Genomic DNA, 26,702 nt, shown 5'->3' with positions numbered 1-26,702 from the left:
TCCCACAAGACCAAAGCTAGCAGTACCTAATTATTCTGAGGCCAGGGAGGGGGGTTTACTCATCAGCCTCCTCGGTTTCTTTACTTCAAAACACGAAGTAATATTTGCATGTCTGCTCACATCTATCATTGGCACGTGTGGATTAGAGAGAAAAAATAGAATATTTATCTTATAAAGTTAAACTAAATAATGTAGTAGTGACTCTCACCTTAAAGGTGAATATAAACCAAATCGGAATGACATATTATATGGAGATCAGTCTAAAATTGCAGTTCCAATGCCTATGACATTATCTGTCAGGGTGCTCTTTTTGGCCCACCTGCCAGGAGTATCTCAGAAGAAACTCACTCCTTTCTGGGCCTCACCTTCTACATCTATAAATCTAAAAGTCTCAGGCTAAAATTAGGAATCACGGATGGCCTGGATCCTAAGGCAAATCCTGACCTGGCTTCTACTTCAGCAGGTGGAAATGTTGGTGGGAAATTAGAGAAGTGCAAGGTGCAACGTTGGCGGCACATTACAGTCACCAGGGAACTTTTAAAATCCTAATACCTGGGGCGCCTGGGTGGCTCCGTCAGTTAAGCGTCTGCCTTCAGCTCAGGTCATGATCCCAAGGTCCTGGGAGCAAGCCCCGTGTCAGGGCTCCCTGCTCAGCGGGGAGCCTGCTTCTCCCTCTCCCTCTGCCCTCTCCCCTGCTGGTGCTCTCTCATGCTCTGTGTCAAATAAACAAATAAAATCTTTAAAAATAAATAAATAAAAAACAAAAATCCGAATACCCAAGCTTCCTCCAAACCACTTCAGTTGGAATCTCCGGGGACAGGGCCCAGGCATTTGTATTTTAAAGAGTCCCTCAAATGATTCCAGTGTGCAGCCGAAGCTGGAAAGCCCTAAGCCGGAGGGAGAACAGTGCACCCAGGCAAAAATCCCCAAACATAAAAACACCTTTCTGTGCCCTCAGCCCTACCCCCACCAAATCAGCGTGAGAGAGGAGTTGAGGACCCACACATTTCAATAAAAGAGAGAGTGGTGTTTTCTCATAGTGGATCTGGCTCAGGAATGTCATGTGCAAGCGTATGACAACTTTGGGCGACACCATCCAGTCACGTGACTCAAAATTTTAAGTGAGAACGGAGAGCAATCTGCTAATGAAACGGAGGCCTAATTAAGGGTATACACGTACATGTGTATATGCATATAAAGGAATGTGTACGGTGTCTGTGTGTGTATGCATAGATATATGCTTTCAATATAGAACCTATTAAGAACCTCTGCACTAGCCATTCTCATCGCTACAATGAGACAGTTAGGGACCATGGGAACAAGCCCCAGGTGAAAAACATTATGTACCTGAGGCGCTTTCTGTTGGGTTGTTGGCGTTAAAGCGCTTCTCCTGGAGAGCAGAACCAAGATGCAGCCTCACACACAAGCTGTACTTAAAACAGAGGACTCTGGCTCCAAAAAGCACCAATGAGCTGCCTGAATTGCCAGCCAACATCAACCAATCAGGACGAGGCCTTTCCAACCAATCAAGATGAAGCCCTCTTTCCCCGCCCCCTCATTAGCATATTAAACCAGCGTGGGAACCTGAGGGGGAACTTTATAGGAACCGCGCCTCCCTTCTGTTCTGGCAGGCCAATCTAACTCCTCTCTGTTAGTGTTGAGTCTCCCTTAGGCTCCAGCTGTACACCCGGTTAAAGCCTTGCCTGTGCCTTTGATTTTAGGGTCCAGCTTCGTTTCTATCCTTGCCCAGCCCAAGAACCAGTAACAACAACCCTGGTAGAAATTGATTTTCCACACCTTATCCAATGGCCTGGCAAACGAGAGCAGGTTCAAGGGCTCCAGGCCACAGAACATACGGAGAGCAATCCTTGAAAGGGATCTGCTGTTCCCCCGTCAGCAGAGAGGGCACCAGAGATACGCCACCTTTCACCATTTTGTCTAGAGGCCTCAATATTATGAAAGCGAGAAAGCACATCTCACGCATCCGCAGACCGAGGGACAGGATGTCCAACCACATATCAACAATCATCTGAGACTTTTTTTGTACTTTCGGGTGTTCCACGCATTCCCGGAGAGTCATGTTCCCACTGCTGCTGCCACTCCTTGGAGCTGAAGAAAGAGCCCAGCAGATGACCAGGTGGACCTTGCAGATAGGCAGTCCTGGTATCATCGCTCCACTAAGCCAAGTGAACTCTCCCAGCTTGACACGCCCTACAGGAATCATGCTATTTGGAGCTCCTCACTGGCCAGGCAAGGTAAAATGACAAGAATCTGTGTCACTGGGTCTGCTGCAGCAGACTCCTGGGCTATATGGCAAAAATGAAAGAGAGGCCTTGCCCTTAATCCCACATGTACATAATCCTTCCCTTCCTACTGTAGTTCACGATCTTCACTAGGAACTCCTATAGCACAGATTGAGTCTCTTAAGCGAACGCAGGGTACACGATCTACCCCACCAGGTCAAGGCTATCTGACATGAGAAACTGGAAGTAAACACGTGACTTATGACAACATATAAGGGGGAATGCTGTGGGCTTTGTTAGCGTTCTCCATACCCAGGACCGAAGCTGGGAGAACCCAGGGGACAGTCCCAGATACCACTCCCACCCAGTAAGCCCCTGCAAGGCCTGGCTCCCGCCCAGGGGCTCAGGCACAGTAGTGGTTTTATTTATTTATTTATTTATTTGACAGAGAGAGCGAGAGAGCACAAGCAGGGGGAGCAGGAGAAGGAGAGGAAGAAGCAGGCTCCCTGCTCAGCAGGGAGCCCGTGCGGGACTCCATCCCAGGACCCTAGGATCATGACCTGAGCTGAAGGCAGACACTTAACCATCTGAGCCACCCGGGCACCCCACAGTAGTGGTTTTAGGGCAGTGCACAGCCAATCAAGGATTCTGCGGGCTCAACAGTGTGGTCTGTGTCCATGTAGTTGCCCCAGGGGCTTCATAAAGACTATTTCCACATAAGGTCCTCCTGACTTACTAACTTGCGGTCACCTGCTTCTTTCAAACCAATCCTTGTCCCAGAATGACGGCTGACACAGCTTTAGTCTACAGGGGAAAGTGGCAAAGGCAATGGAAAACAAGCCAAGGCCAGCATAAAGGAGTCAACTCTCTATAGGGTCTCCCTCTGGGAAGGGGCGCATGCAGTTCCTATGGCTCCGGAGGGAAAGCCAGGGATCTGTTCGTGCTGCGCTCCACAAAGGGTGAAGTTCTGGGATTCTGGTTGGAGGGGTCAACATTTCTGCCTCACCTTGACTCTGATCCATCTCACCAAGAATAGTCCCCTTCTTCTTTACCAAATCTGCATGTCCGTGTCAACGAGAAGAAATGAGTGTGACTGCTTGTGGCTTATTTCTAAAGCACTGAAAGCTCCCTTCCCGTTATGGTTTTATGCTGTTACTTTCTTTGTAACTGTCCCGAGGCTTTTAGGTAATGCGACCCTGAACAAGACTTTTTTTTTTCCTTACTCAATATAGCAATAACAAAGGGCCTCACTGTTGAAGGGAAAATGAATGAAGGTAAAATGAAGTGAGTTTTCTGGGATAGGCAAGAGGCAGAAGAACCCTGGTGATCTCACCTGCTTCACCTCTACCATAACTAGTTACTTCCCTAAGATGAGATCCTGAATCTGTAAAGAAGCTAATACAACAGGCTCACAAGTGCCCTTTACGTTTAGACACCAGAGGACATTCCAACTGTCACCCGACTGTCACCCAACACTCACAGAGCTAGGAAATCTCCGGTCCTTAAATCCCACTTCTAAGCATGCCACCTGCTTGCACATAACTGTTCTAGCTATAGCTTCAAGTCCAAATTCTGTTTGGTTTTCAAGGCTGCCTGCTACCAGGCCCCTCCTCTGCTGTCAACAGCCTTGGTGGTCCACTTGGCCTCCCCGCATCCCATGAACATGTCACCCCATTTCCCGAGTTCCAGCTGGGAATGCCATCCCCTGGCTTCACATTCCTCTCCCCAAGCCCTTCACAGTTCACCCCAACAAAACTCACTCGACCTTCTGTCGAACACCCCCCCCACACACAAAATGGCCTTGCTTCCCTCAACTATGGCAGCGATTATGAGGTGAAGCGCACAACTTAGCATTTAAACATCAACTACCTAGTATTTTAAAGCAGTCATTTAATATAGGCTGGTGCTACTGTCCTGGGGAAGCTGGAAGGCAGGTGCCAAACCCGTACTTGCTACTTTCTGCAAGGAGGATGTAAGGGATATGCTCTCCTATTTACTTGCTGACTGATGCGGAACTGCCATCATCCTCAGGGATGGTCTCACTACCAGGTAAGAGTTTAAAGAAAAGGTCAAAGATCCCTCCAAAGCATCTCTGGAGTTCCCGATGATTCCTTGCACGTTTCAGTTCCCTAAGACGAGAGAGCATTGGCACACCACCACCCCCTGGCCTGACCGTGGTGCTTTGAGAAGCAGGCCATAGGCCCACTCCTCAAACCCTCCACGAACTGCAGAACAACTCCCAGGTGTTACTCCGCCAAGGCCCAAAACTTCCTGCCAGCCACAGGTAATCCAAAACCTCTTAATGCATTTAAAAACAATTTCACCATCTAGATTAGAATAACCTCCTATAACTTTGTAACAGAGATTTTAAACACAGCAACAAACAATTCTGTGGGCTTCTACCTTCCCTTTCAAAGAGCTAAGGAATTTGCTGAGTGTGCCCCTGGCCTCAAAGTTAAATGTAAGCAACCACGCCTGATTCGGGCAGATCTGGAGGCTTTTCCGGAGGAGTGGAATACTCTGCTCAGGGAGACAGATGCCCTAGAAACAAGAAGCGGCCTCGAGAACCCATGACTAGGGCCTGAAAAATAAAGGCAAGTCTGTTCATAAGTCCTCATGTGAGACCAAGCTAGCTCATCTGAGTTAGCCAACTTGCACTCCAGGAGCCTGAGACCTAAGTGAAGCATAGACAGGTAACAGCGCCCTGCTGCTCCAGAACACTTGCACGAAACACACATGGTTTTAACCAGGAAACAGAATCTCTACACAATGGAAGAGCTCTTTGCCCAAGGAACCATTAGCTGAAACCCAAGATGGGGATGGAGAGGGGTGGGAGGGAGGAAGGCTTCCGAGATTTCTAACCCCTGTATGATACCGTCTTTCTCGGCACCAAATGTGGATCCTAATCCCTGGACCCGTCTGTCTATTGTAGAATAGAAGGAAAAGCATAAATACGCCAATAGCTATTTAATTTAGACTTTCTCAAAGTGGAATTTGTGATTAATAACTTTAAAGCCGTGCGAAGTTTAACTTTGTAATGCTTGTTGTGAAATATCTGAGAAGTTGTCAGTGTGAGCCAAAATGCAGAATGTATGCTTAACCTTTAAAGTAACAATTGAGTTCAACAGGGCACCATGCTAGGAGCTATAAACACCAAGAAATGAGTAAGAACATCCTTGGTCTCAGGATATTGTGACCTAGCTCTGGAGACCAACATGCACAAAACTAGCCAAATGTCACTGCAGAGTAAGCGCTCTATTAAAGGGACACAAAGTGTTGGAGGCCCAGAAGTAATTCATCACTACTTGTTGACTAGGGAGGTGAGACTGAGCTGAAATGACAGGGAGAAAAAGACAGGTGAGCAGAATGGGGGAAAAATGAGGAGGATATTCATCTGCCCACTGCCATGGGGTGAGGAGAGGGTGCTAAGGAGGAGTGATCAACACAGTGTGGTTCAAGGAGAAGCACAGGGACTGAATCACAAAAGCCTTTCATCTCTTTAAGGAATGGAGAGTTCAGTGTCACTCGGGTACGGGTAGAGAGGAGGATGACTCAGAATCCTGTATTTAAGGGAGATTTTAAAAGCTTTTTAAATTTTAGTACATTATTTTCGTAACACTACTGAAATGCAAAATAATTTTGAGATTAGGTGATTCAACTGCCAACTGCTACCTACCTTATTCCTGAGAGTCAATCACCTCTAATTAAATACTTTTAGTGTTTGGAAACCCTGAACTCACTGTGTAAACCCTGGGGATAGGTTCTATCTTCCATTACAGAAGCCAGAAGGTCCCCTCTCTGTTCTAGCAGCTAGAATAACCAAGGCTCAGTTAACTGGATATTCCATCCAGAGACTTTGAGTCTTGATGAAATGACACAAAGACAAAGGGTGTTGATAAAATACCTGCGGTAACCTTAACACAGGAGTCCAGGGGCAGCAGGGGTGGCTATGGTGGCCCATACTCACAAAACAAACGGCATATCCCTGGCTGGGTTCCCGGTGAATTTTCACCTCGGTTCCTGCCCATTTTCTGGGCCTTCCTGTCAATTTGTGAGCTGCCTAATATACTTCCAATAAATCCCTCTTTTGCTTACGTTGGCCAAAATCACTTTGTGCTTACAATCAAGAACTTCTGAGAGAGACTTACATTTAAAAAAATGAATTGTTCTGACCCCGCTCATAATAACTGAGCATTGTTTGTATCCTACGTCCTACATGACTTAGCACGATCTGCCTTGAATTATAGTAACCCGCCTCTATCGCCCCAAATACCCTTTGCACAAACCCTAAAGAAATTTGAGTTCCCCCCAAAGATTCCTTCATCTGGAGGGCCTTTCTTTCCGAGTGAGTCGGAAAACTCTTACCCGGGCACATACTAAATGCCCAGATATACATGCTGAGTATCCAGAAGTCTTCTGGAGCTCTACTCTAGCGCCACTTCCTCTGGGAAATCATCTACTCCACCCCCCCCCAAATGTTTATAGGCTGTTCATCTGTGCTCCCATCACGTTCCATGCATATTTATGCCACTATTAAACTACGTACATATTCGGCTTATATTTTTCCCCCCGTTAACTCATAAGCTGATTAACAGCAGGGATGATGTCTTATTCGCCTTTTTATCTCGTTTCTAGCAAAAACAAAATCATAGTAAATGCTCAATACGCATCTATTGAATCAATGAATTATCTGCGTATGTTTACAGTACCTGGTAGTTTCTAGCGCATAAGAGGCATTCGATAAATATATATTAATGGAATTAGGGTACATTTTAAAATAACCAGTTATAAACATATTCTTAATTCTATAGACCTTAGCTCAAAGATGATTTTGTCTTTTTCTTTTTTTTTTAAGATTTTATTTATTTATTTGAGAGAGAGAGAATGAGAGATAGAGAGCATGAGAGGGAAGAGGGTCAGAGGGAGAAGCAGACTCCCCGCTGAGCAGGGAGCCCGATGCGGGACTCGATCCCGGGACTCCCGGGACCATGACCCGAGCCGAAGGCAGTCGCTTAACCATCCGAGCCACCCAGGCGTGTCTTTTTCAAACTAATCAGGAGACCAAAGCTTAGTAAAAGCTACTGGGGAACAAAAAATGAGAGAAAGCCATCTAGTGCGAAAACAGCTTAATTACAAGTATACATGGATACAAGTATCCAGTTCCTGCAGGGACTCTGTACAGGATTTTGGAAGTAACAGCATCATGGGGATTCTGCAGCTGGAACACAAACTCGCACTTAGGGGAAGGTGCTCCTTCATCCCGCTCACCCCTGCAGGTGAGCGCTGTGTCCTGGGATGGTGCCCCAAATGCAGCCTTTGGCTTGTGTTTCTTCCACAGGTCTGGGAGCAGGAACAGAGTCAGGAAACCCCTGAGGGTGCCTGGTCCCTCTCCGTAAGAAAAAGGAATCAGCCCAGTCCCACCTACCCCACAGAGTCACCGCAGGTACATGAGAGCAGCCCATAATAAAAAGACTGTAACTACAAAGAGAAAATCATTTTTAAATTTTGGACTTCAACAGAAAATCCAAAGGCTACTTAAATACCTTGTCTCAAATTGTACGTAATATCATAATGCGTATTTCATGTTGATATATTTGGTGTTTAAGCTGTCTAAAACTACAAGTACCTGGACTCCAGAAATTCTTTTCTTCAGATAAGTTAAAAAAACACACACACACGTTATTAAGGTATGATTGACATTTTAAAAGATGTACATATCTAACGTGTACAACGTGACAAGTTTGGCGGTAAGTATACATCCACAAAGCCATCACCATCATCAAGGCCACAGACGTATCCATCACCTAAGTCCCCTGCTACCCCCTTTGTTAATTTGTGTGTGTTAAGAACATTTCACATATGATCTACCCTCGTAGCAAGTGTTAATTATAGAATATAGTATTGGGAGCTATAGGCACTGTGGTGTATGGGAGATCTCTAGAACTGTGTACTCTGGTTAGTTTTAATAAATAAGCCCTGTATTTAATTAAATAACTGAAATTTAAATAATCTCTCATCAATCTCAGGACCATAATAAAGGTATTCTTGTGCGTGGTCCTGGCACACATTGTTTCCACTGAGGGAAAAAAAAAAAATCCTAGCATGTGAGCGCCATTGCTTCCGTGTGTTTCTATCACTAAAGAGAGGAGCAGCTCAGACCCCTCTGGCCTGCCCCAAGGTTTCTCCGGCTCTCGGGGATCCTATTCGAGAAGCCACTGAAGCTGTGGGACATGGTGTGTCCATCGGGCAGCATCTCTCCTGGCGACTGGGGCTTCTTACACTCACTCCCCTCAAAAGTCAATATTGGTTCATAAATGGACTTCATAATTTAAAGCAACCAATGTTCCCCAAGAAACAAAACATCCCTCCAGTATTAAGAGTATAATCAACAGTAGCAGGAGCTCCCACTTATTGAGGGCCTAGTTAGTATAGGGGCGATACAAAAATCATCATGTTTAATTATCACCGCCCTATTCCCATTTTGTAGCTAGGGAGACTAGGCTCACAGTGGCTAAGTAATGCCCAGGGTGTCAGAGAGCTAGCTAGCAGCACAGACAAAATCAGAGCTCTTTTTGCAAGGAATGCCATTCTGCCTCTCCAAATCCCTCAACAAGGCACGCTTAATTCTGAGTCCTTTACTCCTGACTAATTTCTTACATTAAAATGAGCCTGGTTTTAATGATACGCTCTTGCTTGTGGATAATGGGGAAAGGTACTGGGAAAGTTGCTTTCCCTGAATATATGAGGCAGAGAAGGAACCAGAGCTATTTTATTTGTGCTATTTTTCATGAAAGCTTAGAATAATAATAGCAACCTCCCTGCCAATCACCAGAGTACCGAGGCAATTGATGAAGCCACCGTCCTCAGTCCTTCCACTTGGCCGCATACTATCTTCACCATGGTGTCTCTACTTTAACGACGAATCCCAAACCTGTGCTGGGTCTGCGTCAGCCGTGGTACATGTTAAGAATGTCACTTCCAAGCCCCCGTGTCGCACCTGTAAATCAAGATCTCCACAAGTGCAGACCAGAAATGAATTCTTCACAGAGTCAGGCTTAGGAAGCTGATATTTCTCTGCCATACAAGTGCTGATACAGGACATGCACTCTGGAAAAGCGGTAATAAACCGAAATTGCATAAATCGATCACATGTGAAGCCAAAACATGATGGATCTGATGAACCCAGATGAGTAAGTAAAGGCAGCGACTCTTTCTAAAACAAGCCAACCAATCAACCTGCACTGACTCCTTTGGTAAAGAATTCTGTGTGTAAATTTGTGACTCTTTAGTAAGTTCAGATTTGAAGTCAACAATTTTAGTGCCCCTGTATTTCATAATTGCTAATCTGAATGACCGGGTATGACTATGTCAGTTACATCTAAACTGCTGTTATAAAGATACAATAAAGTGACTGTAACAAAAAATATAAGGCCTGTGAAAATGCCTACCATATTATATGACAAATGCTTGCTAAATCTGAAACTCAAAAATCACACAGCCAGCTACCCCATGGAGTCATGTGATATAAGCAGCTGCTTAATTTTATATGGAACGAAGGCACAGAACATAACATTATGGAGCAGGACACGATACACACATTATCTCAGGTAATTATCACATCTCTGAGAATCAGGTCTCGTTATCTCCTCTTGACCTAAACAAAAACATAAATGACATGCTCCGGGTCACAGAGCTCACAGCCCTAGGGCCGAGATGCAAATTCAAACTGTGACGGTTCCAAAGCATTCCACAGAACTTAAATGGTATTTTAAAGCACCTAGATACCTGTGATAGTATTTGGTTTCCTTATAATCCCTATCCGTTACAAAAGACCATGGGTCTGTGGACTTTACGAGCAGCAAAATGCAGAATTACTCACTCACTCACTCACTCACTCGTTCATTCATTCCACAAGATCTGTGACACTGAGCATCTGTCACAGGTGAGACGGCGCCCTGTATGGGCACCCAACTATGGCAGGCTAGTGAGAGAGGCAGACACAGAAGGCAGATAATTGCCCAACAGTGACACAGGCAGGCTCAAGGTAGCATGGAGTGGTAAGCAGATACCAGTGTCCAGGTCCACCTCAGGGAACACACACTGGATTCTAGAACTGTCCTTAGGAGCTACACTTAATCTCTTTCTTCTCGTTCGCCTGGTGGTTTGGGATCGTGGACACCCGCTCTAAAACAGTCTGTCAAGAGCTACGGTTTCTCCCTAGGTCTATAAGAATGCACACACACTAATTTTACAGACTTCACAACTCCTTGAGGATTATCCTCATTTCTCAGATACAGAGACTAAAGCACTGAGAATAACTTGCCTAAAGACACAGTTAGTAAAGTGCAAAAACCGGAATTCAAGCCAAGCTGGTCTGGCTCAGAATGTATACTGTGTTTACTCCTATACCAACAGTGCTCAAACTTTTTGGTTTTAGGATCTCTTTTATACTCTTAAAAATTATTGAGGACCCAATAAGCTAAAAAACAATAATAATAAACCCATTCTAAGTTACACGAAATATTTTTCATGAAAACTCATTTAAAAAAAAACCAACTCATTTCTAAAACAAAAAGCAGTGAGAGCGGTATTATTTTATAATTTTGCAAACTTCTTTAATGTCAGGCTTAACACACTGCCGGATTCACGTATCTGCCTTTGCTGTCACTCTGTTGTTGTGTGATTTTTAGTTGAAGCAGATGAAGGAAATCTGGCCTCATTCAAATATGTAATTGGAAAAAGGAGGAGTATTATGATAACCTTTCCAGATAATTGTGACTATTCTTTGAAACAATACCAAAACAAGTGCTAATTTATTAAAGGTGGTTGCAATGTGAAATATAAAACTGTATCAGTGACCTCGTCTTGGATATTCCTCTAAATTCTATTACACTAAAATCCACTGGTCACCTTGGAGGGAGATTTATCGATGATTTCATAATTTCATACATTGGTCATTTGGAAAATAATGGCTCACTGAACTATGCAAATAATCCATATATGGAAATATTTCAAGAATATAACATCAACAAAATCACATTTGTTAATATACCATGTATTGTGATCATCAGAAAAGTCTTTTGTGTACCAGGAAGCTGTCAAGCTCATAGTGGCAAATCCAAATTTTCCAAAATTCTAATTTTCACTTGAAAGCTTGAGTTTTATCATTGGCAACAAAGAGTGTCCACTGATTTTCTTGAAGTGACAGGCTCCCTTCATTCATTTTTGAGAAAACATCTACCAAATACCCAATAAACCAAGAAATCAGAATTACCACGGTTCGTCAGCTGTTCTCTCAACTATAAATGGCATCCCATGAGAAGAGCCTCTAGTTAAGCTCCCCACCCAGTCACATGAGAGCTCTCCCCTCGTTTGCAGCATTAGTACTTTATGCATACTTTCCATTTCATCACACAAGGCATTAAAAAGGTGTAGCTGAGGTTGGAGAGTTAATAAAATTAATATTTGTACTGCTTCTACAAGAACGGTCTTAAGTGAAGCAGGCTTTTTACAGTGTATGCTGGTCAGGGACAGGTAGACTACTAGTAATCAGTGCCACAGCCTTGAACCAGGCAAAGGCACTTGTGGTTTCACCCAGCATTGCTTCTATACCATCAGTACGAATGTCCCTATAGTGAAAAAGGCACATGTGTGTTACTGTTACTATGAAAGTGGTTTAAAAAAAAAAAAAAAGTGGTTTTTAGGTCTCAGGAATCCCCCAGGGTTCCACAGAGCACACTTTAAGAAACATGGCTCTGCGTGCTATAGCCTCTTCTATGGGGAAGGGACCAAAAGACGTAAAACTTAAAGAGACCTTTAAGATGAAAATGGCTGCAAACCCGTTATAACAGAGTGAATTACCTCCCTGCCCAAGCAAAGAGAGGTGCCCACAGCCCCTGAAAGTGGTAAAGCTTGAAGACACACAGAGGACCTTTGATGTAAAGCACTGCTTGACCTCTACCTGTAACTCTACTTGTCAGACGAACGGACTCCAATGACTAAAGAAAATGTATCTGAGAGAGGTAGCAGCCTCTCTAGAAAACACCTGCATGTGAATGCATCTTCTTGCCCTTGAGGGATTTTCATAAAAGGGACTACAAATCAACAATGATATTTCACTAGAAAAAAAGCCTCCATGAGAATTATTTAGGAGGTGGGGAGAAAAGAAACTGTAATAACTTGCCCAACAGGAAGTCAGGCAGTCCTGGGACAAAGGGAAGGATGTTAAGACATGATGAGCGAAGAGAAAAGAGAATGATGCTGTCAAGCCAGAAGACCGGAGTATTAAAAGATTTAAAGAATAACAGAGATAGAGGAGAAAATATCCACCAAAATGGAAAGAAGAGAAAAAGGGGCCATTTTGTCTGTTTATTTTGTTTTGGCAAATGTGCTCCTAAAGCAGTGTAAGAATCCAGGCTCTATGATTTATTACCTTCGTGAACTGAGCAAATGAGTTAACTTCTTGGTGCCCGTTACCTTATCAGTGAATGGAGACAGCACCTGGACCTACTACATAGGGCCGTCACAAAGATTAAATAAGTGCAATGAACAGTGTTCTAGCACATGATAAGTGCTCAGTACATTTTAGCTTCTTTTTATGAGAATGGGGAAATGGAACAGGAATCAATGGTATAAATTTCACTTTCAAGAAATGATCAAATCAGGGAGCTTTTTAAAAACAGCAAGATGCTCAAGCAGATCAAAGATGAAGACATTTACGGCAGCCCTCTTGGGTCTCCTCCCTCTTTGGGAGCTTTGTACTATCACTTTACTATTGCTCAATAACCTTTGCTTTGCTGCCCACCAAAAAACAAACAAACAAACAAACAAACAAAAAACACACACACACACGAATAAAGATGAAGACATTTGAAGTTTTGTTTAGGTCAGACTGTTCAGCAAATTGACAAACTAGACTAAAATTACATTTTCAATTTTCCAAGCACTTGGGTTGAAAGATCTTAAAATATACAATTTCTCTGAAAATAAGCTCAATGGTGCAGTCCTACTGTCAGAGACCAAAACGAAAGAATACATGGTATCATCCGAAGGCTCTTCAAAACTCCTCTAACTTGTCTGTCACCTTGGCATGTCGATCAAGGGCTAGTTGGACCTGGAGGAGGTATCAGGAACCAGGCTCTACCTTGCACACCCTCAGCTGCCTAGGAAGCTCCTCTTCAGACAGGCCAGTAGGACAGGCGGCGGGGGGAGGATTTGTCCTCTCTCCCAAGCATGACAAATAAGAAGGAAAAAAACTCTCCTTCCACAGTGAAGGTTCCTAAGGAACACTTGTGGAAATTGTGAATCTCAGGTCTGATTCAAAGACAAAGGTCATCGACGTGAGCATCGATTTCACTGCTGCATTGATGAGCTTTAAGGTTTGTTTAGAGGAGACATATAGTTGGGCGCCTGGGTGGCTCAGTTGGTTAAGCGGCTGCCTTCGGCTCAGGTCATGGTCCTGGAGTCCCGGGATCGAATCCTGCGTCGGGCTCCCCGCTCAGCGAGGGGCCTGCTTCTCCCTCTGACCCTCCCCCCTCTCATGTGCTCTCATTCTCGCTCTCTCAAGTAAATAAATAAATATTTAAAAATAAAATAAAGGAGACATATAGTTAATTTTTTGGAGATATAGTTATTGATAAACACATCATACTCAATGGTGAAAAACTGAGAGCTTCTCTTCTAAACTCAGGAAGACAAGGATGTCCTCTCTTACCACTTTTATTCAACACAGTACTGGAAGTCCTAGTTGCAGCAATCAGACAAGAAAAAGAAAGAAAAGGCATTCTAATGGGTAAATAAGAAGTAAAACTGTTACTGTGTGCAGATGACATGATACTATATAGAGAAAACCTTAAAGACTCTATCAAAAACTATTATTACTGGTAAGTAAATTCAGTAAAGTTGCAGGATAAACAGAATTAAAAGTCCAGGGGCTGTTTTGTTTTTGGTTTTTTTTTTTTAACTTCTTAAACTACAAGAGTAAACAACACATCATAGATTCCTAAATGCTTTTTTTTTATTTTAAAGATTTTTATTTATTTATTTGACAGAGAGAGACACAGTGAGAGCAGGAACACAGGCAGGGGGAGTGGGAGAGGGAGAAGCAGGCTTCCCGCTGAGCAGGGAGCCCAATGCCGGGCTCGATCCCAGGACCATGGGATCATGACCTGAGCCGAAGGCAGACGCTTAACCGACTGAGCCACCCAGGCGCCCCCTAAATGCTTTTTCAACATGATTAAACAGACTTTGCAAACAGATCATGATGCATAATTAGCACTAATTTTCCACTCTTCTTCCCAGATTGTACAACTCACTCAAATCAAAGAGGAAACTGAAAGGCAAATGTAGACACAATCTGCGCTGTTGCCATAGGACATGTCTCACAGGACCCCCTGACACAGCCCCACCTGATGGTTTTCCAAGGGCTCCCCTCCGTCATCTGGGAGAACCTACTGAATCTGATCTGGTTCTTGCTGTGCACGTCAGTCACAATTCCAGCCACACGAGCTTCCTCAAGTTCCTCAAAAGCTCCACAGATGAACACATCAAAACCAGCCATTAAACCCACCTCCCACATTCATACAGGGCATTCAATCACACTCAATTTAAAGAGATTTCTAGAATGAGACAGCCCCACACTTCTAGTAATTTCTTGGTTGCACCTATAACCTCCATTTCCTCCCAAGCTCCTTGGCACGGAACGCTTCCCGGGCTTCTAGAAGTCATGATATCTGTAACTGAAACCCATTCCCTCTTAATCAGTTCACAGGGAAGATAAAATACTTGAAAGGTAGTTCTAAATTGTTCCTCGTCCTCTTCTCAGAACAGAATAAACCCAGTTTGTTTGCCTTCTGTTTTCTAATGACTTCCTCCATTACATCCCTTTTAGAATCTAAATTCCACGGGAGCAAAGGACATATTTCCCACACTTAGTCCACTTCCACGCATGTGACAGACCCTACAATGTCGGACGGAGGACTGCATCCTTTTATCATGTCCTTATCAAATCCTCCACCTCAGTATTGACGTGCACAGTCCAGAGTTCCTCGCTCAACAGATATTCACCGAGCGGCGAATGCTTCTGTATCCCAGGTGTTGCCTAATGTATAGTCTGTCCAAAAAATGAGAAATGTCATGCTTCCTAATGTTCAACATGTTCCTTCCTGAAGAGAAGTTGAAAATATTTCGAAGTAAATTCAATTAGGATATTTGTGATTACTGCCTAACTACTAAATTTAATACTACAAAATCTGTCCACTTTATGAGCAAGTTTAATTACACATAACACACGTTATGTTCCTAAACTAATAAGGTGATCTTAGTCACTTAATAACTGCCATTAAAATATAAATATTTATATTCATTTCAATTTGTTTCTCCAAATTCCTGGAATCTATTTTGGGGAAAGTTGAAGGTAAACAACTTCAGAATTTCAGAAAATTTTATTTCTAAACTCAGGACTAAGATAATCCGTATCTCAGAGAAGACATTTTTAGATCTTACATTCTTGGGTTTTTTTGGATGAATACTTTACAGGATCAGGTCTCAAAGTTAGCTAAAGTAAATGTACTCCCCACTTTTCATGCCACGACTGCTCATTTATGATCTATCAGGCCAGTCATGGCCACAGGAAGGAAGTCTGTCAGGATTATGTCCTTTCGCAAACCTCCTGCTTATTATCTGACAGCCCCATAATATTTAAGGTTTGTGTAAGTGGTTTTGTGATGCTGTTTACATTACTTTCCCAGGTATCTTAATTTAAGCTACTTTGATTTCAGAAGACGTTTTCTTTCACTCTTCTAGATACACAAACCAAACTGGTGTTACACATATTCTGCAGTGAATTAATGCTGTCCCCTAGGTACTGCATCCACTGGTTTCCATAATTCTGAAAGAGCACACTTCCTAGCCACTTTTTCTATTTTTCCTCCTCTTTGATCCCCCATTGCTCAAAAAAGATTCCAGACAGGCAATCTCAACTGCCCTTATATCTTTCAATCTTTTCCTACATAACCAGGATGAGCAATCAACCTAGCTGCAGTGATATTTAGAAACTGGTCCCTCAGGAAACAGGGCCTTGCCAGAGAATTTCATATTTACCCCTTTCCCCCCAACCCCGTAGAGAGAGGGCACTTACTCTTCAGGAACTTGGTTCTCAGAGTCCTTCGGAGTACAGTTCATGTCAGGAAGGGAAAGCCCTGCCTCATAGCTGTCTTTGGGGGTCACATTCCTGGGTCACACGACCCAGAGCAGCCCTTCCGCCTGAAAAGCAGCAGCTAAATGTGAGGTGCCTCCTTCCTCCCTGGCGCAGGGCCACAGGGTGCAGGGAAAGCCTCACCTAATACAGGAAGCAAAGCGAGCCTGGAAGACAAGATACCTATCACCCTTGTCTTGCTCTGCCTGTTCTGAGAAGGGTGGAGGAAAGAAGGAAGGACAGAGCAGATCAGAAGAGGTGCGGAAGAACAGAAGTGGGAAGACCAGTCGTGCGCCTAGCGAGGATGCCGGAGCCAGGTAATGAGTGCCTAACCACCTGGCGGGTGTACATGCAAAGGGAGGAGAAGTATGCAAGAAGTACTGGGGAAGTCAGTGCAAGGAGCTGGATGTGGGGAAGGGAAAGGAACCTTACAGCTTACAGAACACTTTCAAAGGAGGCAACCGTCAGGATGATGCAGTGTGGAACAGTATCTCAGCAAGTCCAGACACCGGCCAAAGGCCCACCCCCTGCCTTGCATTGACAAAGGCTGGTTCAACAGTGGAACAGACCCAAGGTGGAGGAGTCCAGGCTGGCCCTAGATCCTCCCGGGGAGAAGGACCTCTCGGTGTTAACTCCACACTAGCATTTCTATTTGCTTCTCTCAGGGACCACACCCCCCCGGGAGAACCCCAGGAACGGAACGAAAGCCGCAAACATCCCTAGGAACAGTAGATTCCTCTTGATAACAGCCTGCTAACCTGGTAAGCGCTGCTCCCAGCATAACCCAACCCTTAACCATAACCCTTGCTGACCCACCTTCCAGATGAGATGAATCTCCAAAAACGAGGTTCATGTTGACAGAGGAGTGGCCTGTGGTATTTTCTCCCAATCGGTCCACACAGGACTTCAAGAGAGAAGTGATTCATGTCAGTCAAAAATGTGTCCCTGTCCCATCTTATGAAGCCCGATAATGGTGCCATCAGTCAAACTGGGCTAACATCTCTCTAGAAGAGCATTAGCCAATGGAACTTGCTGCACCGAAGCAAATGGCTATTAGGCATTTGAATTGCGGCTCGTGTGACTAAAGACTTGGAATTTTTAGTTCACTGACTTTTGACTGATTTAGATAGACACATGTGGCTAGTGGTTACTGTGGACAGTGTAGATTGAGAACTCAAAGTAAAAATAGATGGGGGCCAGAAATAAATTCAGTTCCAAAGAGTAAATCACCTCAGTCTAGAGCCAGTTAAAGGGAGATTATGCTCTCAAATAGTGGTTCTCAAAGTGTGATCCCTGGACCAGCAGGGCCAGCATCATTTGGAAACTTGTTAGAAATGCAAATTCTCAGGCCCCTTCAAGAGCTAACTGAAACTAAACTGGGCGGGGGGGCCCTCACAGTTTGTTTTGTTAAAACATAGGCCCTCTCGGTGACTCTGATGTCCAACCACATTTGAGAACCACTGTTCTAACCACTGCTCTAGAAAGAACGTCTGGAGTTCATTCCACTTCCTCTGGGAAACACACACTTTTAGTCAGCGAGGGAAAGGAAAGGGAGCTGCCGGTCGTGAAGTTTGGGACACATCCTGGTGACATCAGCCCTGACTTACTGTACCTAGGGTGACAAGCACTGTAACCTCCGAACTAGCTTTGAGAGCACACAGACCTCCTGCAGTTGGGGCAGAGAGGAAACTGTTCTTTACTCAGAAAACCTTGGTTGATAGGTGGGGGAAAAGGTCTATTTTATAGCCAGTACTAGCTTGTGAATAGTGTCCTAACTTCTAACTTCATGCAATAAATAATATTTGGTACACGATACAGTGTTCCCAACTGTGAAAAGCTCAGTTTCTATAAGAACTGGAATTCCAGTTTCTCAGAGAAAGGACATACATGAGAATACACATAACATTCTAAAACCATTGGTCTCTGTTATTTTAATAATAATAATAATAGCAGCAGGTATTTATTGAGTGCTTTCAATGTGCCCAGCACAGTACATATGCACTATTTCTTTCCACCCTCATGCAATTCCAAGAGGTAAAGAACTACTACTGTCTTCATTTTATCCATGATGCTTCAGCAGGTCAAATTCCCTGAGATTATACACCAAGGAGGCAGCAGGGTCAGGAAGCAAACCAGGTCCACTGTTCTTAAACAACCTAGAATATTACCACCTTTTTCACTTTAACACACATTCTCATTTTAAGGCTATCTAACTTTCTTCATACTCTGTATGTTACTGAGTTTTTATTATTATACTGCATTTTTATTATTGTTTAAGCTATTACGCCACGTGCAGTTCCCAAAAAGCCCTCAACCACACTCAGTTTACCCCAAGTCCCTCAGCATGTGCTCAAGAACCAGGATAACCCACACTGAAGAATTCATGGCAATACAGATATCCAAAACCTGCATCAAAGGCAAGAACTGATTTTATTCCCACCATGCATGGGCAACCTGCGCAGGGAAGCCCCAACTGCCTCCATCAAAGTGAGCCCTCTCTGCTCAGTGTTCCCACAGCACATGTTTGTCTCTTTTACTGTTCTTCACACACAGAAACGTCCATACAACGACCCCACTAAGGGGTGAGCTCTTGAGAGTGGGAACATGCCTGGGTCAACAGTGTGCTTCCAGAGCACTAAAAACATAATAAACACCTAAGAGATGGTTTTTAAGATCGGTAACCAGACATACAAATTCTTAAAAGAGGGCAAAAATGAACTAATTTCAACATAAAATGTAAAACTATGGGGGTCCTGGGTGGCACAGTCGGTTGAGCGTCTAACTCTTGGTTTCAGGTCAGGTTGTGATCTCAGGGTCGCAAGATAGCATCCCACAAGCAGGAGGGGAAGAATGAAGGGGAGTAAATCGGAGGGGGAAGACGAACCATGAGAGACGATGGACTCTGAAAAACAAACTGAGGGTTCTAGAGGGGAGGGGGGTGGGGGATGGGTTAGCCTGGTGATGGGTATTAAAGAGGGCACATTCTGCTTGGAGCACTGGGTGTTATGTACAAACAATGAATCATGAAACACTACATCAAAAACTAATGATGTAATGTATGGTGATTAACATAACAATAAAAAATTTTAAAAAAAAGATAGCATCCCACATTTGGCTCCTCACTCCGCACAGGGTCTTCTTAAGTTTCCCTCCCCTTCTGCCCCTCCCTGCCTCTCTCTCTCTCTCTAAAATAGATAAATAAATAAATCTTTTTTAAAAAATGTAAAACTATGAAACTTTAAAAACAAGACATAGGAGAAAATCTTTGGGATGTAGGCCTAGGTCAAGCATTCTTAGACGTGACACTAAAAACACAATCCATAAAAGGGAAAAATAATCAATAAACTGGACTTCATCAAAATTAAAAACTTTTGCCCTGCAAAAGATCCGGTTAAAAAGATAAAAAGGCAAACTACATACTGGAAAAATATATATGCAAGCCATATATCTGCCAAAGGACTCATATTCAGAATATATGAACTCTCAAAGCTTAAGAGTAATAAAAAACCCAATCCAGTTAGAACATGAGCAGGCCATGAGCGGACATTTCACCAAAGGGGACACATGGATGGCAAACATGAAAAGATGCTCAACATCATTAGCCATTAGGGAATGCAAATTAAAATCAGGCTGAGACTAGAATACTTATTGGGACAGCTAAAAAAATAAACAAACGCAGGTGAGGATGCAGAGAAAAACCAGATCTCTCATACGTGGCTGGTGGGAATGCAAAATTGTACAGCCACTCTAGAAAGCAGTTTGGCAATTTCTTAAAAAAACAAAACATACACCTACCATTCAAAACCCAGCAATCACACTCCTGCTCATTTATCCTGGAGAAATGAAAACATGTCTATACAAAACCCCGTGTGTGCACAAATGTTCACAGCAACTTAAATTGTAAGAGCCAAAAACTGGAAACAACCCAAGTGTTCTTCAGTAGGGGAATGGTTCAACAAGCTGTGGTATATCCATACCATGGACTACTACTCAGCAATAAAAAAAAGAACAGACTGTTGATAATGTGACAGCCTGGGTGGATCTCAAGGGTATCATGCTGAGTGAAAAAGTGAATCTCAAAAGGTTACATACCACATGATTTTATTTTTGTAACATTCTCAAAATGACAGAGGGATAAGAGATTAGTGGTTACTAGGGTTTACAGCTGGGTGCAGGAAGGGGAGAGAGTGGATGTGACTGTGAGGGGTGGCATAAGGGACATCCTTGAGCTGATGGAACAGTTCTATATCTTGGCTGTGCTGGTGGTTACCAGAATCCACAAGTGTGAAAAAAATGCAAAGAAGTATAGATACACACAGACACATATGTGTGCATGCAGAACCAGTGAAATCTGACTATGCTCTGTGGACTACACCCATGTCAGTTTCCGGTTCTATTGTACTTTGGTTATGTAAGATGTTACCAATGGGGGAAAATGGGTGAAGAGTACACAGGACCTCTCTACTATTTTTGCAACTTTCCATAAAGCTATAATCATTTCAAAATAAAAAGTTTTTTAAAAAGTGAACTACAGGCCTTTTACTTAAAAGCAAAACAAAATGAACAAAAAAGAGGTATATATATATATATAGCTGCATGACTAGTCAAGTGATGTCCCAAACACAGATTTAAAGTCACACAGTAGGTCTATGTGACTTCATTTTTTTTTTTTAGGTTAAATCCAATTCTCCAGAGTCTTAATAGGGATACATTTCCTAACATCTTAGAGCTACTTCTCCATCCCCCTCATAAAATAAAAAAAAAAAAAGGCCTGATGTGTAAACCCCTTTGGGAATCCAGGAGTCTTAGCCTAAGTGCCTGGAATGAATAGATCCTGTTTCACAAGAACAGAGGCCAAGGGCCTCACAATTTAGAGAACGGGGAATGTGCCAACACACAAGCCCAGGCGTGGCTTCCTTCAGCAAAAGTAGTGTACTGACCTACCCACAATGGCCAAGATTTAAATTTTGCCTTTCTTCCAAAACAAAACAAAGTCAAACCAACAAAATAAAAATTCAAAAAAAATCGATAAGCAAAAAAACAAAAACTTCAACAACCTCCGATTATTTCCAACAAACCTTATAATCAAATATGTCCTCTTAGTTGACCTCCAACTTACCCCTTGCTTTTCAAGTATTCCATTGCCTAGTGAATTCTGGGACACAAGAGCCTACCAAAATTAATGAAAAAATAGGAGAAAAATTATTCAAAACGCTAGAGGATTTCCTGACCTGAGCTGCTTCCATATGCATTTGAAATGCAGATAGCCACATGGGGGTTGTGGGGGCCAGGGTGCAGGATGCTACTTTGGGAGAATTTTGCATATCAGAACTACTAACAGGTCTTACAAAGTTACTTCCTTTTATTTCACTGGCCTGGAAAATTTTTCAGATTTTTACAGTTTTCACTACCACTTCCCTTGTTTCAGAAGTCATTAATTTTTTTTTTTTTAAAAAGCCTTACGTTATACAGTACTTAATCATTTTCAAAGCAGTTTCACAAATTACTATGAAGAAAAACAGCCCTGGTACCTACGGGCTGCACTTTTCCCTGCAACTCTAACCAGCCAGGCTGCCTTCTACATTCAATTAGTTTGGCCATCTTTCCCCCAGGCCCTGGGTCCTCTCTTCTCCACGGAGGTAGACTTCAAAAAAAAAAAAAAAAAAAAAAAGCACAGTTCTACCCACAGAAGCCTCCAGACTCACTGGCCAAGGGCAGACACTCTCAAGTCTAATCAGCAGAGTGCCTTCCCATAAAATTACTCACTCACATTTCTGCATTCATGTACTTTTCTTAAGGACAGCACTTTTAAATCCCATTTAAACTGAAAGTCCTCCATTAGCTTCCATGAAAAGATGTATTTTTAAATGCTTTGATCTCCACATGCCCTTCAGTACATTAATATTCTTCACCCTCCACCATCAGCACAGAACTTAAAAAAAACAACACTTCTGTGCATTTCAAAAAGAAGAGGGAGGGTGAATTAAAAGTGTGGCACCTTCTCTCCCTCCTATCCATTTGCAGAGTTTACCTGGGTTTCCTTATTTATCTTGAGAAATGTATCTCACAAAAGTCAAACTAAACCTATCCAAAAACTAAATATCCCCCCAGACCTCATCAGGGAGACTAGAGGCATCTCTAAAACTTTTACTCAGTATCTTCCTCCTTTTCATTCGGTCAAATAAGTGGTTTCCAACCCTTTACTCCTCTGCAAAACAGTTCAAAGTGTATTCAAATATTGTTCCCACACAATTCCCATAAAGAATGGTCATAGTAGATGCACTATGAACATGCTCAGAACACCGTCCTGGGAAATAAATTTCAAATTGGTCTAGATTCTTCAAGAACTTGCAATCTAGAGAGCCCCCTTAATCCTTACCCTGGGTCTGCCACCTACAGGGTCCAGCAGTGGTGGGCAGCCAGGAGCGGTGGGTAGTCAGCAATGTGGGCAGCCAGGGGAAATCTTAAGTCAGTTTGGCAGGGACCCACAGGCCCTGCAGAGAGCCATAATTGTTCAACATTTCAAGGCTTGACTTTTCACTTCCCGAAAAGGAAGGAAGTTTTTTGGGATAGCAGCTATTAATATCTCTCTATTCAGGTTTTACTCGCTTATGGCAAGTAACGTTATTGTCTGGGGTAGTCCAAAGCATTTTGGGGATGATAATTAGCCCTCGCGACCCCCTACCAACGCTACCAACCAAGGACTTTATAAGGAGTACAAAACCTCGATTCTCATAACATGCCTTGAAAGAAGGAAATGGGCAACCATGTCCGCACTTTATCAGGACAGAGCAAAGGAGTTGAGGGACCAAGGGCACAAAATATTCGGTCCCAACCGCAAAAGCCACAGGAGCAGGGCGCCCCTCTACTGAAGCCCTAGTCCAGGTGATCCATGCAGTAGCCGGGCACTTTCCAAAGCACTGCCATTTGAAGACAGTGAACCAACACCCAAGCCAAAATAGCAAAACCTTCAAACAAAAATGGAAAGGGAAAGTCTCCCCAGCCACCAATCAAGACCCTACCGGGTAGGGCGTGGCGCGGCGCGGGAGCTGCGGGTAGGGAGCCGGGATTCACAGCCTGGGCTCCTAAGAGGGAAACTTGGAAACGTCGCCGCGAGCTCAGCACAGGAGGCAGAGGCCCTCGAGGTGGGTGCGCGCGCGGCGTCGTGGGTTCGCTGCCTCTTCCTCCAGCCCTGCAGCCTCCGGGGCACGTTCGGCCCCTGCCCCGGCGCAGGGCCCCCGGCTCCGCAGGGCTGTCATGGGCCGACGTGCCAATCTCCCTCCTGCCACAAATGTCACATTCCAAGAAAAACCAGTTCCACTTGGAAAGTTTAATTTTCCCCCCTTGAACCAGATTCTTTTAAAGGCAGCACTAACAGCAAGGGAAAGCTAAGTCTAACTCCCCAGTTTCTGTCTAAGAAACTTGTCTGGGCAGAACAAAGGAGCAGCAGCTAACGCGATCCGAGCCCCGGGGTCTGGAGCGCGACCCCCTGGCCAGCCCCGCCCGCCACAGCCGAGACTCCCCCGCGCGGCAGGAAGGGTCCGGACCGGGCGCCGCATCCCGTCGGGCGGGCCCGTGTGCGCGCCTTTGTCTCGCGCGGAGGGCAGCGGCCACCGGCCACTCGCTTCCGCCCCCTCCCTCGGCCGCCGGGAGACCCGCGCGCGGGCGCGATTCGGAGAGTGCAGCCATATGGCAGCGCCCCTCCGGAAAGGCCAGCCCCGCGTCGGGGGCGCGCCCGCACCCGGGGGCCCTAGCCCCGCCGGCCCACACAACGTCCCAGGCTCGGATGAGGCGCGGGGTGGCGCGGCGATCCGACCCGCCGGCACCGGGGGCCTGCAGGGTGGCGCGGGAACAGAGTTCTGCTTTTTTTTTTTTTTTTAAACCAATCTGGGTAAGGGAGGGCAAGATTGCGGTGGCTGACACTCCCGGCCACCCGCGCCGAATCGGCTGCCCAAGTCGCTGGGGAGCCCGGCCGATCTCAGCCCCGGGTCCCCCGAGGAGGAGCTCCGTGCTGGGAGCAGCAAGGGGTGAAGGAGCACCGGTCGGCTGGGTCCCTCGCGTGGGAGACTCGGAGGCGCCCTCCCCGCACCCTGAGCGGGGACTGGTTACCTTTCACCGCAGACTCACAAGTTCCCCGGCGCAACTTTGCCCGCCACATGAGGCGACCATGGCTAGCTCAGTGGCGCGGCTGGGGAAGGCGGCCGCCGGGCAGCGTGCAGGGCATGGCGTGGGGCAGCGCGGGGAAGCGGCGCCCGACAGTCAGCCCCATTCACACAGGAAGGAGAGAAATGCCAGGGCTTCACCTCCAGCCCCGAAGCCGTCCGCCGCTGCTGGGTCCTAGAGCGTCCCGCGCGTCCCACCGCAGCCCGCGCTCCCCGCCCCGGGCTCCCCGCTCCCCGCGCACGGGCCGGGGAGGGTCGTCGGGCTCGTCACTGTAACCCTACACTCCACCCCCGCCCCCGCGCCGGGCCGCTGGGCCCTAGAGCCCGCCTGCAGCCGCCCGCCACCCCTCCCGCGCCGGGACATCGCCTGCTGAAATTGCCCCGAGCTCCAGCTGACGTGTCTCCCTGAGAGTTTAGGAGGGCGATAGCCTCCGCCGTTTGCTTCCCTGCCGCGGCTTAATTAATGTCAGACTCAACAGTTCTCCCTCCTTCGAGTTTCTCTTCCTTCCCACCAACCCAACTCGGGCAGAAATCGGTTTCCTGGTCTGCCTTCAAAGTCCAGATTAGGTTATGTTTCAGATCTTTTCTTCTTAAGTGGAATTTCCAGGTGAAAAGCGGCCACACTGCTCTTTGCATTCCTCAGGCCCCGGTACATCTATCACGCCCTGGGACTGGGCGCTGAGCTGCTACGTTCGACTCTGTTGACAAGCAGAAGGGCCCAAACAGGTCTTATAGCCTTAGGTAGTAAATGTGTTGGCAGAACTGTACATCCTGTGGTCACAACCCCACAGGCTGTTATCTGCCCTGGTGGAAGCACAGAAAGTGACTCTGGAAAAATGTTGCCCATTCTGCCCCACCTCTTAAATCGGGCTGTATTAAGAAACACTACTCACCCATCCCATTATACTCAATTGTACTGGGCAGACCTCTGGAGCCTTGATCTGGGGACCTGGAACCATGCAACCATAACATTTCTCCCTAGCTTTCAGAGGCCTGCTCTGCGGCTGAGAGGTGGACAGACCAGGGAATAGAATAGTTCCTGTGGAAGACGTTACCAGGAGTCAGTGCATACCACACCTCTTATCTTGTGCTCCTCTGCTCCCTTTGCCTTCTCACTAGATAGGGATTTCTTCTGGGATTCCTGCCTGGACTGGGGCAATTCCCCAAGTAGTCCGCCCCGTGGTTGTACCCTTCTGGTCAATTCTGGTGGATTGTGTATCCTGATTCCAGTCTATTCTTCTGATTCTTCTGATGGCTTAGTAACCTCGGCTCTCAAGATAAAACCCAAAGGCAGTAATTTAACAATCATTTACCAAATACCTAACTCCATTTAAAGTCAGCTACCCTAGGACTTGATAACACATAAAAGAAACACATGATAACACATAAAAGGAACAGCAGCTAACCAGCCTTTCTAGGATTTATTTAAATAGAAAAGATATGCAACCAGAAAACGCTGGTGATGCCTAAAAAATGTGGAGTAAAGGACTGACTCTGTGCAGAAGAAAGGGGAGCCTTGAAGGGTGGTGGGGCTCAGATGCAGGTAGCATTTGTAGGAAATTAGTCTAGAGTGGGGAAAAGATAATGGATAGAAAAAGAAGGGAAAGAAGGAAGGAAACCAACATTTATTAATTGCCCCCATTAGATAACACACTATATCCTAGGAGGCAGCAAAATTTAATAGTTACAAACATCCACAGGAACAAAACAGGTATGGGTTGAGTGACAGCTCACCCACTCACTCACTGTGTGACCTTGGGCAAGTCACCTAACTTTTCTAAACTTCTGTTTCATTTGAAAGGTGATGGAAATAGCCATGGCAAGGTGGTTGTAAGGATGGAATGAAGTAACAAATAAAATACTTAGCATAATGCATATAAGTGCTGAATGTATACTTGCTATTATTATTTCAATCAACCCTTCAATAGCCTTGTGAGGTAGGGAGCTAATCTGGGAACCAGTCTCAGGAAGCAATGACTTGTGAGGTCCAGGCAAAGGAGATGGGAAAGGAAGAGCGAGATACCATACAAATACCAAATCTTTGAAGATACCAGATACAGTGAAGATACCAAATCTTTGAGGCAAGATTTTACTTTTCCCAGT

The 26,702-nt window shown here is 45.0% G+C and overlaps 1 protein-coding gene across 1 annotated transcript in view; it reads right to left on the bottom strand.

Moving 5' to 3' along the window:
* Positions 1 to 24,774, bottom strand: part of AMOTL1 (angiomotin like 1) — a 91,104-nt gene extending 66,330 nt beyond the window's left edge. Inside the window, exon 1 of the mRNA XM_028119656.2 lies at positions 24,547 to 24,774. Within this exon, the coding sequence (XP_027975457.1) occupies positions 24,547 to 24,595 (49 nt within the window). The 5' untranslated portion in view covers positions 24,596 to 24,774. The remainder of the gene's footprint in view (positions 1 to 24,546) is intronic.
* Positions 24,775 to 26,702: the final 1,928 nt, after the last annotated feature.

The sequence above is a fragment of the Eumetopias jubatus genome, unplaced genomic scaffold (genome assembly GCF_037043125.1).
Source record: "Eumetopias jubatus isolate StellerSeaLion01/CBP00866 unplaced genomic scaffold, mEumJub1_p1.0 scaffold_13, whole genome shotgun sequence".
Classification (NCBI taxonomy): Eukaryota; Metazoa; Chordata; class Mammalia; order Carnivora; family Otariidae; genus Eumetopias; species Eumetopias jubatus.
Note: the sequence above shows the minus strand (reverse complement) of the source record. Positions and strands in the feature narration are given on the sequence as shown.